This window comes from Archocentrus centrarchus, chromosome 16 (genome assembly GCF_007364275.1).
Source record: "Archocentrus centrarchus isolate MPI-CPG fArcCen1 chromosome 16, fArcCen1, whole genome shotgun sequence".
NCBI classification, from domain to species: domain Eukaryota; kingdom Metazoa; phylum Chordata; class Actinopteri; order Cichliformes; family Cichlidae; genus Archocentrus; species Archocentrus centrarchus.
Window position 1 is genome coordinate 25,145,447 of NC_044361.1, and position 20,084 is coordinate 25,165,530.

General features: G+C 41.4%; 2 protein-coding genes and 1 long non-coding RNA gene across 4 annotated transcripts; all 3 read left to right on the forward strand.

The window, feature by feature from the left end:
- The first annotated feature begins 62 nt into the window (after window positions 1-62).
- LOC115794557 (uncharacterized) lies at window positions 63-3,575 on the forward strand. Its single transcript, XR_004021180.1, has 3 exons — window positions 63-251; window positions 399-455; window positions 3,246-3,575. It is a non-coding gene; the product is annotated as an uncharacterized LOC115794557 (long non-coding RNA).
- A 2,617-nt stretch (window positions 3,576-6,192) lies between these two features.
- LOC115794555 (complexin-4-like) lies at window positions 6,193-10,700 on the forward strand. Its single transcript, XM_030750128.1, has 4 exons — window positions 6,193-6,474; window positions 6,729-7,098; window positions 8,888-8,975; window positions 9,916-10,700. Exons 2-4 carry the CDS (start codon window positions 6,863-6,865, stop codon window positions 10,138-10,140), a joined length of 549 nt encoding a protein of 182 aa, XP_030605988.1. The 5' UTR covers window positions 6,193-6,474; window positions 6,729-6,862; the 3' UTR covers window positions 10,141-10,700.
- Window positions 10,701-11,092: 392 nt separating this feature from the next.
- Window positions 11,093-20,011, forward strand: cyp11c1 (cytochrome P450, family 11, subfamily C, polypeptide 1). 2 transcript variants are annotated; one of them, XM_030750125.1, is made up of 9 exons: window positions 11,094-11,484; window positions 11,566-11,721; window positions 15,001-15,215; window positions 16,500-16,703; window positions 16,793-16,974; window positions 17,085-17,251; window positions 18,555-18,633; window positions 18,769-18,975; window positions 19,782-20,011. In XM_030750125.1, the coding sequence occupies exons 1-9, from the start codon at window positions 11,192-11,194 to the stop codon at window positions 19,890-19,892; spliced, it is 1,614 nt and encodes a 537-aa protein (XP_030605985.1). In that variant the 5' UTR covers window positions 11,094-11,191; the 3' UTR covers window positions 19,893-20,011. The 2 variants fall into 2 exon arrangements, with proteins under 2 accessions (XP_030605986.1, XP_030605985.1); XM_030750126.1 differs by lacking the exon at window positions 18,769-18,975 and having other exon boundaries at window positions 11,093-11,484.
- The last annotated feature ends 73 nt before the right edge of the window (window positions 20,012-20,084 follow it).

Here is a 20,084-nt window from a genome sequence, read left to right on the forward strand (position 1 = left end):
GAAACACATAGGAGGAATCCACGGTACTGTACAGGCCAATCACAACAGCTGCGGACCTCGTCGATGCCACGTGTAGTTACATTTACAGGTAGGTGCACGTCAGGTTACGGAGTAGGGTTCGGAGGGGGTTGCGGTTACGACGTGCCTTCACAAAAGTATTAAATCCCGGTGACGTGCACAGATCCCGTCACATGTGCACGTGGGGTTTGGAGACACTTTGCAGGCTTCCAGCTTCTCACAGACCCACAAAGGTAAGCTGCGTTCATGTGCTAGGAGAAAACTCGGCTGGAAGCATACATTTATCACCTTTACATATGCCATATAGTAGCCTATGAAAGTTAATATATGCTTTAAATAATCAGCACTACATGCTGGGTGTTCTTCTGTTGGGAAAACAGCACAGCTGCAGACAGGAACACACCATGGCCGCTCATCACTGTGGCTCATTCTCTGAAGTGAGTATATGCTAACTAGGCTCTTACATTGTTTTTGTTTTTTTTTAAGTGATGTGGAAAATCTAGGCTACTATATGGCATCTGGACATAGGAATCTATAGGAAGCCCAGATGTACCAGGTTTTTCTGTAGCATTTAAACGCAGCTTACATTAGTGGATCTGTGCCGGCATCCCGAAAAAGAGTCTCAAAACCCCACGTGCACATGTGACGTGATCTGTAATACCCTCTGCATCGGTCTGTGCGTGTATCCACTCGTGTAGCCGGCCAAATGAGGATCAGTTCACGTTTATCCTGCCATGTGGGGTCTTTAACCTGATAGCCCACCAACCTGTGTGGAGTTTTGTCACCATGAAGAGAAAAACTGAGGACCCCATGAGCCCCCTTTTTGTCACAAACACTTGCTTTTTGGCTGGTCCTTTATGGATCCACATATTTGATTTGGTGGCAGATTTCACACCAGATGCCCCTCCTGATGCATCCCTCCCATTTGTCCAGGCTTGAGACCAACAATAGGAGTACACTAGCTTGTGTCTCCTGCTCTCAAACCTGGGATCTTTTGCATGTTAACCACTATACCACTGAGCCACTTGCTGAAGGTTAGGGTAAGGGGCTAAGGAAGGCATTAGCCTTCCTTATTGCGTGAATCCACCTGTGTGCATGTGTGTGAGAGACAGCTTTTCATGGAAGTCACCCCCAAAAGGAAAAAAGAGCCAGTTAAGGAATTTTCAGCTGGATCAGTAACAAAACAACAACACACACACAGCTTGAGTATGATCATTTTACATGATAGTGCTGATTTTGTTGTCGAAATGAGACAGCTTTGCAATACTGGAGACTATGAACATGTTTTCATAATGGTCCGTAATGTGCTCTGTTAGGTTCGGACCACCGTTAAATAAGGAAAGACACAGAAACCCGTAGTTGATCTTTTCACCTGCAGGAAGAGTCTCCGTCAGCCAACACGCGTGTGTGTGTATGTCTGAGGGAGAGTCTGATCCGTCTTCCTGCTTGGCTCTTTTATTTTAGCATCACGTGAGTTTACACAAAGCTCAGGTAACAACATCACTCATGTCACATGATGTAATCATGTATGTGTATGTGGGTGTGTGTGTGTGTGTGTCCTCAGGAAACAGGCGTTACCTGCTTTCCATGTGCATGTTTATGATAAACACATTGTGATACATAGAAAAACAGTTAAACGTTTATCTATTCTAACATGCTCCTTAGCTGTGTCGCCCTTTGTCCTGTTAATAATTTATATTAACTGATGCAGGATCACCCCAGGCCCTCTCCATTCAGTGGTAAAAGCCTACACTTTGGAATAGCAAACTGATTTCAGACCTGTATGAGCTCAGTCGTGGCATGGCTTTGCTCTGTGATCTTGTTAAAGCATTAAAGCTTCCTCACCTGTTAGAAATCAAAGTGGTCTGGGCATCAGATGGTGGTGGGGGGTGAAAATGAGTGAGGGACTTTAAACGGGTTGGTTGAGGTGTCCATATGTGCTCTCAGTGCCAAGTAGGGCATTAGAGTGGGTCACAGAGAATAAAACTCACGGTGGAGTCGTTCCAAGACATTCAAACAAATGTGCCAAAAAAAGAAATCAGGAGAAGAGCTGAACACATTTCTCAAAAAAAAAAGGGACACAGAGAGGCCTGAGTATCCTCATTTTGCATTCAACAGCAGTATGTAGTTATATTTAATATATAATTTATCACAATGTTGTAAGCAGATAAATTCTTTATAATCTATTTGTCTTTGGAGGCAAATAATAAAATTAAAAGCTATGTTGTTTTGCTTTGTTTTTTACAATGAAGAATGTTCTGACAGTGGAAATTATAGTTGTTGGTAGCAAATAACTTGGATTACATAATATTGTGTTACAAACAATTTAGTAAACACTTATATTGTAAATGTTAACTACAGTGACTTCAAGCAGACATTTTTATAAATGGGTTCTTGCAGTATTCACTGTTTAGGCAGTTTCTTTTTGATAGAAACATATCTGCAAACTGTAGTCAGTTAAATATGAAGAATTTAATTTAATGTATCAATTCAAGAAGCAACAAAGCCAAGATCAGCAAGGAATTAGGGTGGAATAATTGAAGAAAAAAAAAAACTGATGTCAGTGCCAGTCCGAGTCAGCTGATGGCTCAGCTAAAATCTTGGTCTCCATCCAATTTGCTGTCTTGTGTAAAGCACGTTATTTAAAGAGACTCTGACTGCCTATAGTTGCATGTGTTATCCCCTTTGCAATCCACTTCCAGGTCAGTTCCTTCCAACTTAAAGTCTGTTGTCTCTGAAGCCTGTTTTGTCCTGGGGGACTTCCCTGCACTTTCATGTACTCACATGGAGGTGCAGGGAAGTCCCAGAACAGCCATACCTGACATGCAGCCAATGGCAATGACTCACCCTGAACATCTAATTCTGGGTCAGACTGACCTGTTGTCACTTTCAGAGTGTCTCTCTCTTCCTCTTTGCCTCTCTCTTTCTCTGTGATGATGTGCCTGCTTTTGGAGGAGTGGAAACAGGTGTACTTTGGTCAAAGCAGAGCTTCACCAGCTGCAGCCAGTTCTTTAAATCAGTGTTTTTCAACCTTTTTTGAGCCACAGCACATTTTTTTTTTTTTTACATAAAAAAAATCCTGCGGCACACCACCACTCACTTGTTGTTTAATCTGTGTCTTGTAGTTACAGATAAGATAACTGACATGTGCAATCATTTTTTTCAGAAGAAAACATTCAAAACTATTCATTTGAAATCTTCTTCTTTGACTTATCTATGTCTTGCAGGATTTTGGAAGTGATTCTGATTATTATGATTCAGATGTGGTCCACACAGACAGCAGCAACTCTGAAGACAAATGCTTCACCTGCAGTTTGCCACAGCAGACAGGATATGGAAAAAGTGCAGCTCCTCCATGCACGTAACACAGAGTGCAATTATGTTCTGTGTTTAAAATAAGTCCACATGCTGGACATGCTAAAAAGTTGTGCCTTGTTATTAGTGCTTTATAACAGCAAGACATTTGAATATTTAACAATTTCTGTTATGTTCTGACTTTGTGCCTTGTCTGTTAAGATTTCAACATTACTGTTCTGTCATGAATATTCTATACTGTCAATGGCTTCAATCTTAAATGTTTTTCAAATTCAAATATATAATTGGAATTCATCTTTGTTGTTTCTATCATTCTGAAATTGTGACTTCCACTATCTGTACTGGGACTCCAATTTCAATAGGAGTACTAAATCCAGGCAAATAAAATAACCATCTCCTATTACCAGCATCAATTCACTTTTTATATCAAATGCATTTATATAACAATGGAACTATGTGTATATTTGAATACAATCAAACTGTCTCTTATTACTGTGGGCCCGAAGCATGACACCATGGTTTGGGAACAAATGAAGTACAGGAATGTAACTGGATTTTGCGCATAATTTTGTCCAAAACCGTACAGTTATTTGAGATGAAAGTCAGTCCATACACAGTGGGGGTCAAGCTGAGCAAGAATCAGGTTTAAGACCTGCGTCAATTTAACAGTGCTCCTATAAATTATAAATACAATTCAAAAACGTCAGTTTGAGTAAAACAGTGCAGTATACATTAATTCATTTTTGTATTGAAAGTTTGAGATGATAAGAAAATTACACCTTTACAAAGCTGAGTATTTAGAGGCTTGACAGTATTTCTTTTTTATGAAATATGCATTACAATGGTCGAAATTGAAGGATAATAAGACTTCCGATGTGTTTTTTAGGTCGACCGGCAGCCGTACTGTAATATGTGGTATAAATGCGCAACGTAATTCTACGTGCGGCTAGCTTGACTGTGTCTTCGAAAATGAGGGCTCACATGACCGCAGTCATCGGTTGTCGGTTAAAAAAAAAAAAAACTATCTTCTTTTTCTTCTGTAAGCTTTATTCACGCTGGACATTCCTATTTGGCTCATTAGTGCTACTGGTGTTTCTGCACGAAATTGCATTTGATCCTCGCTCTCGGACAAAGGACAGATGAGTGACAGGACAGGGGCACTTCAGGGGGCCAATCAGATTTCAAATAGGGCCAACGTCCCTGTGGCCCCGCCCCTAGAACCGCCAATGTTTTCAGGGGTCTTGACGTTACAAAGTTTACCATCCGCACGACATCATCCAACACAGGCGCTAGGTCTGCTGGTAAAGTCTTTGCAACGAGCGCCTCGTGGTGCAAAAAACAGTGCGTAACAATAACAGCTGGGTGTTTCTCTTTAACTCTGTCTTTCTCTGCACCCAGCCCAGTGGCCTCTCTCAATCCTCACGCTCTCAGCCATCAGTGCAGCCACCCCATCTGGCTATATTCTTGCCTGCTGGCAACCCCTGGCCCTCTTCCTTTCCACGAGAGATTTATAATAAATCAGTTTAGCTCATCTCATGTCTCATGGTCTGTGTCTGCACATAGGTTTACTTGGTTTGTGGTTTGACATAATATTGATAGATACACTCACTGGTCACTTCATTAGTTACACCTTGCTTGTACAGCTTTGGACCTCCTTTTGCCTTCAGAACGGCCTTAATTCTTCATGGCATGCATAATAGTGGCCTGGAATACATAATATTGTGTTTAGTTAGTGTTATGAATTTTTACTACTGTTTTTCTTTGTGTATGTAGATTTAAATATTGCAGCTTTCATTAAGAGACTGTCTGCATGCCTAAATGCGCTGAGTTGCAGCCACGTGACTGGCTGATTAGACATTTGCGTTAACGAGTAGTTTAACAGCTGTACCTAAACCACCCGTAACAATCCTAATAACAATCCTCTTTGTCTGTAGTGATCCTAACAGAAACTGAAGTGATTAGCAGAGGAAGAAAATGCCTCAATGAACGTTTTTTTTTTAAATTAAAGTGACAGAGGGGTAAAATGAATAAACAAAAACTTTTACATGGATACAGTTGCAGTGTAATAGATTACACTGCAGTTACACTGATTATTTTAGTTAGGGGTAGTTTAGTGAGTATCCACGTAAAAGGCATCTTAGTTTTTATACCTAGAAACATTTTACCATTAAATCAATTATGCAGCTGTTTTAATCAACTGATTTATTATTTGTCTTTGCAGATAATATTTAATATTTATTTAAGACATTGTTAAAACATCTTTGATGCAGGAAAACATGCTCGGCATTTAAACAAATTTCAGCACTGATTACACACACACACACACACACACACACACACAAATAATGCTATTTATGGCTATTTTTGTTGTTGTTTTTTGGGTGAAGAGGCTGAGGGAGACTGGAGGGTGACCCCACTCTGTCCCTTCCTTTTTGACAGTTTGGGCAGCTTTTCTGGCCAGCTGTCAGTACGTTTCTCTTATCTCCCACTGACTCAGACGCTGCTGTCTCAGGCTGGATTCCCTGCATCCAGGTTTCATTTCTTCTTTCTACATCTCTGGTCATTTTTTAATCTATGAATATTCAGTGAACTAAATGCCAGCATTATTCTTCTTGGAAAAAAAAAATAGCACTACAATTCTCTGAACTAGATTATGCAAACAACACACACAGGAAATGGAGCTATGCAATAGCACAAATGAATCTATAAATATACAAACAATGCTGATGTCAGGCCTGTAAATACATGCGTGTGTCACTCAACATCACCTCTAAATCTTCATCACACACGTGAGTCATCGGGTGCATTCCCTGCCACAGCTAACAAGATTCCCCTCATTAAGTCCTTTAGGTAGTAATCTGTATGGTAGAGTTGGGGGTAGCGAAATGTGAAAACGAGCCTGAGGGAGGGAAAGAGGGAAGGAGAGGCTGAAACCTGAACAGCAAACAATAATTTTCTCCTGTGAAGGCTGGGAAGGTGCTGGCTTAACATCTTGTGGAGAGTCTACTGTTTTTTCTTCTTGTTTTCCTCAGTTAGTTGGGATTGCCTGGTGGTGGTGGTGGTGGTGAAGGCCATCTGGCAGGGGTGCTTTACCAGGATTTTATGCTGTAAGCCTTAGGCCAACTGTGACCACCTGCACGGGTAAGATAACTGTGAACAGGAACACCATGGCAAACCTAATTTGGGTTTAAATCAGTGGTGTCAGACCTTGAAAAATTGGCCTGTCCAACATGTTAGTGTGGCATTTGTGATGTTTTGCCTTTGCATAGTTTTCGTGTTTCTCCTTTAGTGCCCTCCTTAACCTCATCTAGATGATAAATACTTCATCTGTGTATGTAACCTTTGTGAGTCTGTATGTCTGAGCCTCGTCTGACTGCCGTCCTTGTCCTTGGCAGGAGTTATTGCTGTGAGATGTCAGACTGAGCGTCCTGAGTTTGTCCTGTCAGAGCAACACAACATGAGGGAAGGAGAGAACAACTGTAAATTCACCTGTCATTTGTTGAGGAAATAAGGGTGTGTTTGGTATATCATGGAGTCTGTGATGAGATTAAAAAATTCCCTGAGCATGCCCATCAGGAAACTGACCAGCTGCGTGTCGGAGGTGAAGGGGAAGAAGTTGTGCGCCAAACGCAGGAACAAGTGGGGCATGGGTGGCGGAAGCCGAGGAGGATGCGCAAAGTTGGGGAAAACACCCCCACCCCGAGCTGCACATCCCAAAGATTTATCTATCATTTGCTCATACCAGACAGAGCTGGAGAAGGAGAGGCAAGTAATGCTGTGTATGATGTAGAAACAGACATGCAAGGGTGAAGGAAGTCTTCAGATACTTTAAAGTAGCAACAGTTACTATTGTAAACATGAAATATTACAAGTAACATTGTTACAGTGAAAATGTTACTTATAGGTGTCTTTTTAAAAATATATATATATAAATCACATTTCTGGAATCTAAATGAGAAAAAGTTATTTATTTTCTCCTGAATTGTTACGGAGAAGAAATAAAAATGAAATATAATGACTGGCTCACAAACTGGCAGAAGGAAGCGGTCCACACAAGAATTTCTCTTGAATAAAAGAGAAATTATGAAAGATAAACAAAGCACAAATACTAAAGAGGGTTGATGCCAGGTAGAGAGGGCGTGTGTCATATTGTTTCTCACCAGCAGACGACCCTCCCGTATCAGCTGATTGCTGCCCTTAACTGGCTCTGAGACAGTGGGAGGGGCATCACAAATGGAAAACTCCTGTGTATCTCACGTATCACAAAACTGCACAGCACTTACACCAATCAAGCGTAACATTATGACCACTGACAGGTGAAGTGAATAACACTGATTATCCCTCCATCGTTGCACCTGTTAGTGAGTGGGGAAATACTTGGGAGCAAGTGTACATTTTGTCCACAAAGCTACTGTGTTACAAGCAGGAAAAAGTGTCTATCAAAAGTGGTCCAAGGAAGGAAAAAAGTGGCAACAGCGTCGTGGTCGGCCGAGGCTCACTGATGCACGTGGTGAGCAAAGTTTGAGCCAACAGACGAGCTACTGTAGCTCAAATTGCCGATTTAATGCTGGTGCTGATAGAAAGGTGTTAGAATACACAGTGCATCGCAGTTTGTTGTGTATAGGGCTGCATAGCTGCAGACCACTCAGGGTGACAATGGGCACGTGAGCATCAGAATTGGACTACGGAGCAATGGAAGAAGCCTGATCTGACGAATCACGTTTTCTTTTACATCACGTGGATGGCCGTGCACGTCGCTTAGCTGGAGAACACCTTGCACCAGGATGCACTATGGGAAGAAGGCAAGCCAGCGGAGGCAGTGTGATTCTTTGGGCAATGTTCTGCTGGAAAACCTTGGGTCCTGCCATCCGTGCTGATGTTACTTTGATATGTTCATGGAAACATTATTCCCTGATGACTGTGGCCTCTTTCAGCAGGATAATGCTCTCTGCCACAAAGCAAAATGGTTCAGGAATGGTGTGAGGTGCACAACAACGAGTTTGAGGTGTTGACTTGGCCTCCAAATTCCCCAGATCTCAATCCAATCAAGTATCTGTGGGATGTGCTGGACAAACAACTCCGATCCGTGGAGGCCCCACCTCGGAGTTTACAGGACTTAAAGGATCTGTTGCTAACATCTTGGTGCAGATACCACACCTTCAGGGATGCAGTGATGGGTCAGAGCAGCACAATATTAAACAAATGGTCATATTATGCCTGATCGGGGTATTTTCTGCCATTACAAATGACAGGCATAGTTGCTTTTTAGATGCATATTGTAAACAGGTGTTATAATTCTCAGACTTTGAACACACATGAAATCAAGTTTTTTTTTTTTCCCCCGAGTTACATGCAATTAAAGCACAAAGTGAAACCACCTGAAGTCCTTGTCTGCTCAGGTCACGTGCTTTTTTGTTTTGTTTTGTTTTTTTTTTTTTTGTTCTCCCTCTGTGCTCTCACTGCAGGATGAATCTAAGATTAACTGAGTTAATGTCACCTGTGCAGAGATTTCATCTTGTTATATTTAAGATGTATTTGTCTGCTGTGTTTACAGGAAGCTGCGGGAAGCCACGAACGCTCAGAAGAACGCAGAGAGGGCAGCTATGAGAGCTCACTTCAGGAGAAAATATCAGCTCTCTGAGGTCTGTTTGGAAAATATTTATACTCTAGTTTTCTCTTTTTTTTTTTTTTTTTTTTTTTGTTTTTTTTTTTTGTTTTTTTGTTTTTTTTTCCCCCCCTTTCAGTATCTTGCAGAATTCACACTGGTTTTATTGCTTTGAAACAGTCTTTACATCTTCACTAAGAATTGAATGGTAAATATTGGAGAGATTTCAAATATCTATGCATCCATTTTCTTAACTGCTTATCCAATTCAGGGTTGTGGGAGAGCTGGAGCCAAGGTGGGGGTACACCCCTGCAGATCACCAGTCTATCACAGGGTTAAAACAACCAGTCACACCTGTGGCCAACTTAGAATCACCAGTTAACCTAATATACATGCCTTTGGCCTGTTGGAGGAAGATGGAGTACCCATGTGTATATACATGGAGAACATGAAAACTCCACAAGGCCCCAGCTGGCTGGTGGATGTCAACTCTGCACCCTCTTGCTGTAAGGTGACAGTGCTAACCACTGCACCACTATGCAGAATGAAATTTCATAATCATTAGACCGGGCCTTTTCAACTCCAGGCCTCGAGATCCCCTGTCCTGCAGGTTTTAGATGTGTCCCTGATCCAACACACCTGAATCAAATGGCTGAATTACAAGTTCAAGTTCTCCAGAGTCCTGTTAATGACTTCTATATTTGACTTGGGTGTGTTGAAGCAGAGATGCATCTAAAACCTGCAGGACAGGGGCTCAAGAGGGCTGGAGTTGAAGAGCCCTGCATTAGACATTTAAATGTTTGTAGATCAAAGTTATAAATCAAACTTGTATACAGTTTCTCTTATACAGAGACTTAATATTCTCTAACATTCTCTACAAATACTCTGCACACTTTGATGCATGCAGTTGATCTTTTATTTTTTTGCCACATGTTCAGCCCTGTAACCCATTTATTTATTTTTCATTCATCCTTCAGAACCCCAAGGACGCGAACCACCTGAGGTCAGTCGGAGGCAAAGTGTCACTCCCCCACGAGCTAGCAAAGATAATTCATCCTGAAACCGAAACCAAGGACGACGGCTTCAACCTGCTGAGTGCCTTTCAAGGCCTCAGCTTCAGCACAGCAGTGCTCACAGGGAGAAGAAAACGCAGCGGGACGCCCACTCCTACAGCAAATGGGGCTTCATGTAAAGTCATGTAATCAATGTGTAGCCACAGTGCTGATTATTACTTAGTAAAGGGAACAGCATGGGAGTTTATGATTGCTGCTCACATCTGACTTCTTCAAATGAACTGAACTCAGACTTCTATTATTGTGTGGCTATCATAAGTAAATTTCTTACTTAAAATGACCAAAGATTTGAGGCAAGCTGTAATTATGATCCCCACATAACTTTGATGTATATGACAGTGAAATGTGCTTACTATTTATAAGCTATTACATATATACGCAAACAATTTTATCCTTATAAGGTGTTGAATTATTGGTCAATACATGACCATGAAAGTAAAAGTTGTATTAGTGATCCCTTTAATGGTTTCCCTCCTTTAAAATTTTCTGTTTTAGAAAGCTGTTTTATAATTACATTATAGATTTAATGGTGATATAAGCTAACAGGGTTTTTTTTTTAATTAATATAAGCTAAGTCACAGCTACTCTAGAGCTGTTGGTGCTCTTTTAAATGAGATCCATCTTGGTGATCTATACACAAGTGAGGAACCTCAGGGCAACATGTTCACAACACATTCACACAGCAAATGTAAAAAAAAACATGAAACTTGCTTATTAAATGTCTTGTTTTCTTGTAAAGTTGTTTCTACATCATGTCTATAGTATCTGGTGCGTATGAACCAAATCTGCTAGTTTCTAAAGACTGTTAAGCTTATCTTGGTGCATTAATTGTTGAATTTTATACAACATGAAGAAAACCAGGAACTCACCATAGTAGACATTTAGCCTGTTTATTTGCAGCTGATTAGCTGTGATTGAACTTGAAATAAAACACATTTTGGGAAGCTATACTTGCCCCTTATGTGGTTTGTGTGTAATCAGCTTGACATTTTGGCTCTGTTGTGTTTCTCTTGAACTCTGGCGCTCAGATTTATAAATCATCAAACTCCTGTCAGCAATAAATCCCATTCAAGGGTGAAGTTTGGTGTTGGGGGAGGGCAGTGATGAGCCCTGCAGAGACAAGAAGTGTCACAATTCTGGATGAGACTGCCTGGTACAGCTCACTCAGACCAGAGCCAGCATGTCCACACGAGTGACTGCAAGTATCAGAGCAAAGGGCACTTGTGGATCCAGAAATGTGTTTTTTGGCGTCACACCACAAAAGAGTCTTTGTGTAACTGCAACAGGGGCTGTGGTGGATAGAAAGCTAGAAGGGGGGAAAAGAGCAGTGAAAGGGGTGCAAAGCTTTGAGGAGATCCCTCACACAGGCAGGAGTGGATGGCTCAACCTGGTGAAATTCTGGAGAGAAAACCGTTTCCAGCAGCTCCACAAGCACATGGAGTCGACCTTCAACACACTGGGTCCCATCTACAGGTATAGCGAAGTTTAAAGCTTAATGTTCTTCAGTATATTGATGTGCTTACACCATATCCTTTCTGTGTGTGACTGGAATAGAGAGAAAGTGGGCACCCTAAGCAGTGTGAACATCATGCTGCCATCTGACATCAGTGAGCTGTTTAAGTCCGAGGGCCTGCACCCCCGACGGATGACCCTGCAGCCCTGGGCGACACATCGAGAAATACGCAACCACCGCAAAGGAATCTTCCTCAAGTGAGTGCCACATCTGTGTTTTAAATTACTCATGATGTGGTGATATGAATCTGTTTAAGCAGTCACATGATGGGGACTCTCCTCCCCTCCGTGGGTAAAATCTCATTATTCTACTGATTAAATTTTAAGTGTCGAAATTTGACTAAATCAGTTCAGTGTTCCCTCGAGCGATGGAAACAACACAGTCTGTGTAAATTAATATAATCACTTGTACCATCATCATGTCGCTTGATTTTGGGGGGGGGTGATTTAATCAGCGGGGAAACTTTTTGTTCATTATTTAATTTCTTCTGACAGCATAAGTTTTGCATTGAGTGTTGCTTTCTGCTCATTCATTTCTATGACAGATGATAAACATCGCTGCAAAGGTACCAAAGCTGACACATGTATGGAGATCAAGCAATAATTATGACTTTAAAAAGCACACTGAAGATGTTAATGATAAGACCACAACAAAGTGTAGTTAAATTTCAGTTTCAAAATGAAGCCCTAAAAGAACAGCTTTTCCAATAACATTTCAATTAGTAGGAGAAAATACAAAATTAAAACAACGGATGAAGAAGTCTTCTCATTTCATAGTGGCATAGTAGCACAACTAAATGGAAGTGAGCCTACTTAAAAGGCCACTGTTGTAATATAAATTTAAAATTATATATAACTAGAGATCTATAGACATTACTTTGCTGTAGGCAGTGGCGGATCTAGGATTTTTCTAAGGGGCATCAAGGGGCCACAGTATTCATAGAGTTGCCAAGTATTTGTGGTAGATGTGGTGATATACGGACCAATAAAAATTAAAGCCATTACATTAAAGTTATGGTAAATCTTATCACCATGAGGTGATTCAGTGAACTTATGTGCCATTTCACTAAATAACAATATCAGAAGTTTCATACATTACAGCATTAACTGTTGTTGCTCTCCCTAAATGATTTCTGACCTGATGAAAAGGGACTGGAGGTGCTCTGCTCTTGACCAGCCTCTGGTCTGCTGTGTCCTGCTGCTCTCTCCCTCCTCTCACCCTGCTCATTTTCAGCTGGCAGACTCACTCTGCTCAAAAACTGCTGAATTCCCGCCTGAGACTGACCCTTTCTTTTCATATTCTTCTCTGTCACTGCCAAACATTATAGTTAATGTCAACACACAAATGCAAATTACAAAGTACATGAATTAGTGAAATGCTAACATTCATGTCCAAACACAAGTAGGGCCTCAGTTAACATTACTCTTAACTAACTTTGCCTCTTAAATTAATGTTTGTCAGACTTACGCTGTAACAGCTGTGAGCAAAAAGGGATTTATGACTTATTACCAACAAACTCCTCAAAATGTAGACTGGCATCGGTTGCCGGTTAAAAAACTTTCTCCGCGAGAGCGTTCAAATCTTCTCTTTCTTCTGTAAGCTTTATTCACACTGAGCATTCCTATATTGGCTCATTAGCGCTACTGGTGTTTCGGCATGGAATTGCATCCACCTCTAATTTGATCCTCGCTCTCGGACAAAGGACAGATGAGTGACAGGACAGGGGCACTTCAGGGGGCCAATCAGATTTCAGATGGGGCCAATGACCCTGTGGCCCCGCCCCTAGAACCGCCAATGGCTGTAGGTATGTAGTAAATTTGTTGTTTTGGATGGAAAAGTTCTTTAAAAAGTTGTGATTTTAGTGCATTCACACATTGTCTAATTCATTATTTGCAAGTAAAACAAATTCTTTATGCAGTTAGGATTGCTGGAAAATTCTAGCCAGTGATTTGGTATCATGCCCATAAAGTCGGGACACTCACATGAGAATTTAAAAAAAAAAGATAAAAACTAATCATCAAAATCAAAGCAGCAGAGGCTGAGGAGGTATGCTGAATCCCATATTTTCCATAATTTATAATGAATTATCTTTTCTTACTCTTTTAGGCTCAGAGTTTGGAAAGCCATAATGAAGGGTAACTTGAGATTCCCCATTTTAATTTGCTTTAACTCAAGCAAAGACACACACACTGCAGTCTAACTGCATATATAGGAGCTGTAATCACAAATGTGCTTTCAATTTAAATAAAAATCTTATACATTTTAAATTAACTGGCTAATATATTTCAGTTATATTAAAATGGTCACAGTTGTTTAGTTTCAAGGGGTCAACAATGCAAAAATACACAAAAGACACAAAACATTTTGTGTGGGGCTTTTTGTACCTGACAGTCATATTAATCCCACCGCTGTCTTCAGGTGCATGTGGAAAAGAAAATTTTCACAGGATTCTGTGGCGTTCTGTGAAAAACTAAATACACACCATGATTGAACAGCTTGTAATGACCTTTAACAGCAGTAACTTGAAGTAATGACTTGCTTTGCATTTGGTGTTTGTTTGACTTTATCAGTCTCTTACATCATTGTGGAGGAATTTTCCCAGTCTTTTTTACAAAGTCAATTCAGTTCATTGAAGTTTACGGGCCCTTGTGAGCCTGTGGCTGAAAAACAAGCCCAAATCTTCAGCCCTCTGACACCATGCTTGACCGTTAGTTAGATGAGCTGTTTGTGCCGATGTGCCGTGTTTGGTTTTTGCAAACTTGGTGGCCAAACATCTCTACGTTGGTTTTGTCTGTCCAAAGGATATCGTTCCAAAAGTGTTGTGGTTTGTTCAGATGCAACTGTGCAAACCTAAGTCATGCTGTCATGTTCTTTTTAGAAGGAAGAGGCTTTCTCTTGACAATCCTTCAAAACAAGTCATGCTTGATCAGTCGTTTTCTAATTGTACTGTCATGAACTTTTACATGCTAACTGAGGCCTGTAGAGTCTAAGATGTAGCTCTTGTTTTTTTTCTGTGAGCATTGCACAGTCTGACCTTGGGGTGAATTTGCTGTGATGTCCACTCCTGGGAAAATGGTGGCATTGTGTTAGCATACACCTGAAAGCTCTAGACCAGCAAACTGGCCACCTGGCTGCAACTTACCCTTTTAATTCCTATGTAAGCAGTAAGGGTGTATTTAATTTTTCAGAGGACTACATAGTGAAAATTTTCTTTTTCACATGACTGTATGTTCCATATTGAGGATTGGAGAAGTAAATGGTTTGGGTAAAGGTGGAGGAGAGGTTAGAAACAGGTCAAGTACCAAAAAAGAGACTTCTTTCATTTGGGCTTTCTTGGAATTCATGTTTAGGCAACAATAAATCTAAACTGATAGGGAATCAGACTTGAACATGATGCCCTTACTTTATTTCACAGTGACTGAGCAGAAATAAAAGAGGCTCATTTTAATGCTTCACTTCCACCTTTCTCTCTGCAGGAATGGTGAAGAGTGGAGAGCTGACCGTGTTCAGCTGAACAAGGAGGTGATGATGAGTGCTGCAGTAAAGCGCTTTCTCCCGCACCTTGATGAGGTGGCGAAGGATTTCTGTCGAATGCTGCAGTCAAGAGTGGAAAAGGAGGGAAGAGGAGAGAAGGGAAAACACAGTATCACCATCGATCCCAGCGCTGACCTTTTCCGCTTCGCGCTGGAAGGTTGGAGGTCACCTCCCCCCCATGATATCTTTGTGTATCTCTATCTGTCACAGATAGTAAAATGAGTATTAATGAATTCCTGTTTGTTTACAATAGGGACAAAAAAACTGACTTATTCTATCTAGAAAAAGTGTAAGTATAGAGAGGTGTGAAAGGATGGATGTTTGATGGAAACATCCCATCCCATCCCATAACTGTCAAGTCTTGTTTTTCATCCAGCAGTGATCGACCTTGAAGCCCTGGGGGATGGGAGGGCGTGGATTCATGTTGCCTCCCCCTTTTGACAGTCTTTCATTCAGCCTAACTATCAGTTCTATGCATTGACTCACAAATGCTGACGTGAGCTGCGGCAGCTTTTGACGTCAGAGGAATTATAAAATCTGCAGGAGCATCACCTCTTTAAAATCTTCACACACACACACACACACACACACACACACACACACACACACACACACACACACACACACACACACAAAAGAAAAACTTCACCCTTGCAAATAAATCAGTGCTGCTCTCTCTGCTTTAATTCCAAAATATTCACACCTTTCATGAGAATCAAACCTCATCCTATCCCCAGGCATCTCTTAGCGTACTCTGGGTGTAGGAGGTCAAAGAGAACATGCACCTTTAAAAATAGAAACGCCAACAAAGATGATCAAAGCTCCGGCGTTATTTCAGCAGGTCTGCTCCTTTCATGTGCCTATCTGCTGTATGCCATGTTCACAAGTGTGAAAGCCTGTATGACTCAGTGAGCTGTACACTTGTTTGCATCTGTGTGTATGTGAGTGTAAAGGGGACAGAGCTGATGACTTTGAGTCATGCTGCTTTTCTCCTAATGGATCCCAGCACCAGAAACCAAGTGCTAAGCCGGAGTAAGAAACTCTATTCCAGTCACTGATGTTGTGTTAATATAACTCAAGCATGTCTGATAGGTGATGGATGGCTGCTGGAGGGGAAACATCATGTGCACTGTGGGGAGATGCATATGAGAAAGGGTCTTTTTTTTCCCTCTCTTTTTTTGTTTACAGTTAATAAGAAAAAAATTTGGCTTTTTGAATTTGATTATCTGTTATTTGGAAGAAATAAATGAATTCATGACTCATAGAGACATTCAGTACAAAGGTCCATGTAATCCTCCAGGAGGTGTAATAGTCTACTTAATAAGTCTCAGCGATTATTCTATAAATCCTTTGTTTGCTCATGTTTAAGCACATCAGTTATCTGTCTCATCTTAACCTACCTATACCTCCCTCTTTTTTTCCTCCCTTCCTCCCCTTCTAGCCAGCTGCCACGTGCTCTACGGAGAGCGTATTGGCCTCTTCTCCTCATCCCCCTCCCTGGAGTCTCAGAAGTTCATCTGGGCTGTGGAGCGAATGCTAACAACCACTCCTCCTCTCCTCTACCTGCCCCCTCGCCTACTTCTACGCATGGGTGCACCCCTGTGGACCCAGCACGCCACTGCGTGGGACCACATCTTCAGTCATGGTAGAAATAGCTATAATCACACAAGTCTCAAATCAGTGTCAGTGTGCTTCCTTGTCCTGTCTCTTCTGACCTGACTCTGCTTCTTCCAGCGGAGGCGAGGATCCAGAGGGGGTACCAGCGCCTGTCATCCTCCCTAGGTCGAGGGTCTGTGACTGGGGTAGCTAGAGGCCAGTACACTGGAGTTCTGGGGCAACTGATGGAGAAAGGGCAGCTATCTTTGGACCTCATCAAAGCCAACATCACTGAGCTGATGGCTGGAGGAGTTGACACGGTGTGTGTGGGTGTGTGTGTGTGTGTGTGTGCTGATACGTCTGATACCCTAACTCAGCCTGCGTCTCTATACCTGATTCTGTGTCACTTCTTATCCCATCCTCTCTGCAGACAGCAGTGCCCCTGCAGTTTGCTCTGTTTGAGCTGGGACGCAACCCTGAGGTGCAGGAGAGGGTCAGGCAGCAGGTGAGGGTGTCGTGGGCACAGGCTGGTGGGGACCCTCAGAAAGCCCTGCAGGGGGCACCACTTCTGAAAGGCACAATTAAAGAGGTTCTCAGGTACACACATCAAGACTCTGACTGCATATGGTCTGTTGTATCCATTTGTTTGCACCTGGGAAATAAATGGATACAACACCTACACAGACACATCTCTGCAGCCTGTTTCCAGTGCCCACACTATGGAGGACACGTTTACTACATGTCCCAGGGCTCACATGTTTTCAATCACCTGTCATTGGGGACACCGTGGATTTGTTGACATGTGACTCATATACGATTTTTCCCACTGCACATTAGGACTTTTGTTTTATGTTGGTGAAAAATTGAATCATGAAAGGTGATTACTGACCTTGGAAAAAAGCAGTTTGTTCAATCAATACCAGCTCAGTGCCCACTTACCACCACATGATCACCAGATCTGCTGACTTGGAAACTTAGTTTGTGTCTGTCTTGTCTAAGCATTTTCATTGATTAAATCAAAAATATCTACTGGGTTCACATGTCAACATGTCAATCTACCAATGAAGACTTTGTAACAGATTTAAAAGCTCCAGAAAAAAAAATATTGAGTTCTCCTTGAACCATCTTGGTACTTTCGATGTCAAGACTGAAACTTTGCCCTTAAAATTTCAACTACTGTTGCAAAAGAAGTGCGATGTATCAAGGATACTTTTAACCTTTTATTCTCCTAATATCCTTTGCTTATAAAGGAGAAATATGTGGCAGACAAAATGAATAAATTAGGTGGGTAATAGTGCTGTAAAACTGAAATGGCTGCACTTAGGATTAATTTATTTACTTAACATTGCTTTGAACAGTCATTTTAAATATGCATTTACACACCTCAAAAAGACTCAGCCACAAGCCTAAGAATGTGGGATACAGATGCTGTATGCTGTATGATGAAAGCTTGAAATTCATAGTTTATCACACTGCAAGCAGCTGACACACAGTGAATCTGGAGCATTTAATGGGATGTGGCAAATGACCAATAAATAAATCCAGCCTTGTGTCTGCATATCCATGAAACTGACATGAAACCATAAAGGGCTGCAGGTTTTAGTAAATATTAATGTGAAGCAAAAACATCTCTAGCAACTTCAAACAGGAATGGCCTACAGTAATCGATGTCAGTGAAGATAAAACAAATTGTTCCTTCAAATCACGTGTTGAGATTTAGATCAGCCATCTGAGACTCTGTGTCCATCACAAGGAATTTCATCAGAAGACGTTTCCATCAAGCACCTATACTGGGAATTGATTACCAATAATCTTGACCATATGAGACAATTGATGGAGGAGTCAAAGGTAATATCTTGAAAACTTAAGGTTTTATATGTTTGGCTTGCTTTTGGTTTAGGTTATACCCAGTGGGAATCACAGTGCAGCGGTATCCAGTCAGAGACATCATTCTCCAGAACTATCACATACCTGCTGGGGTGAGTGTTCAGACTGCAACTCTGACTTTTTTCTGTTAGTTTCTTCCATGCATTCACATAGACATTGATATACTCACATTCAGGTCTACATCTCACATGTGTCTAACGTGTGTTTGGTGGTAAATTCTCCATCAGACATTAGTCCAGGCCTGTATTTACTCAATGGGGAGGAGTTCAAAGGTATTTGAAGACCCACTGCGCTTTGACCCCATGCGATGGAGCAGAGAAGAGGCCCAAAGGGGAGAAACTGCAGGATTTCGCTCCCTGGCGTTTGGGTTCGGGGCAAGGCAGTGTGTTGGGAGGAGGATTGCTGAGAACGAGATGCAGCTTTTACTCATGCATGTGAGTGACAGCAGACAAGGGAAGGGGAAAGAGCAAGGAAGCAAGAAAACAAGTGCTGGGATGGGATGAGAGTGAAAGGACATGATGCAAGATGAAAAGAAGAGCTGTAAATGCTAGAGCTGAGTTATAAGGCTGGAAAGGCAGACACAAAATTTGACACTCTGCTGAGAATTATTCTGAACCTTGACTTGAATATAAGTAAAGATACCACAAAGTAAAAATAGAAGTAAAAGCTGTGTGTTTAAAAATTCACTCAGTGCGTTATAAGTAATTGTTTTGCAGAAAATCAGCCCCTGTGAATTATTAATACTGATGCCTAAATCCATAAGCACCATTTTACAATACTGGTTAAGGTGAAGATACTTTTAGCTGGATTATTAACAAGTAGGCAGCTTAGTCCATTGGTTATAGACACAGGGGCCCAATGATTAATGGGAGGAGACAAACACACAATAATAGAATTTAACACTATATTAAAGTTTTGGAGGGAATATGTTACATGTATGTTTATGCAATGAGTAAATAAAGCTGTGAAGTGTGAGGTAAAATTTATTTCACTGAATTATAATGTACCAGAACTATAAGGAATGGGAAATGTAAATGCAAACTATTTAAAGTACAACAAAATATACAGCATTTTGAGCAAATACACTTATTTCTATCCCACCCCTCACTGAAGCATGATTTTAATCCCTGTAAACGTCTCTGCTCCCTCTCCTCATCTCTTTCTTGATGCTTCCATCACCTCCTCCCCCTCCCTGCCTCCATCCTACCCTCTTCTCCCTCCTCCCTCTCTGCATGTCTAGATCCTGCTGAGCTTCCATCTCAGCGTGCCGTCCTCAGAGGACCTCCAAACCACAGTCACCCTCATCCTCCAGCCCAAGACTCCACCGAGGATCATTTTCAGCAAGCTCTGACACACATGCACATAGGAGAGAGTCATGCTGTCATCATTTGACAAGTTTAATCGCGTAGCTTAGTGTGCTTTAATTATTTATTTCTGATTATTCCTAATAAAGGTTACTGAGCTTTTTAAGAGTCCTTATACACTTTGCATTTGAAACTGAGGTAAATAAAGATGAACTGTATCCACTGTTGTATTTTCATGA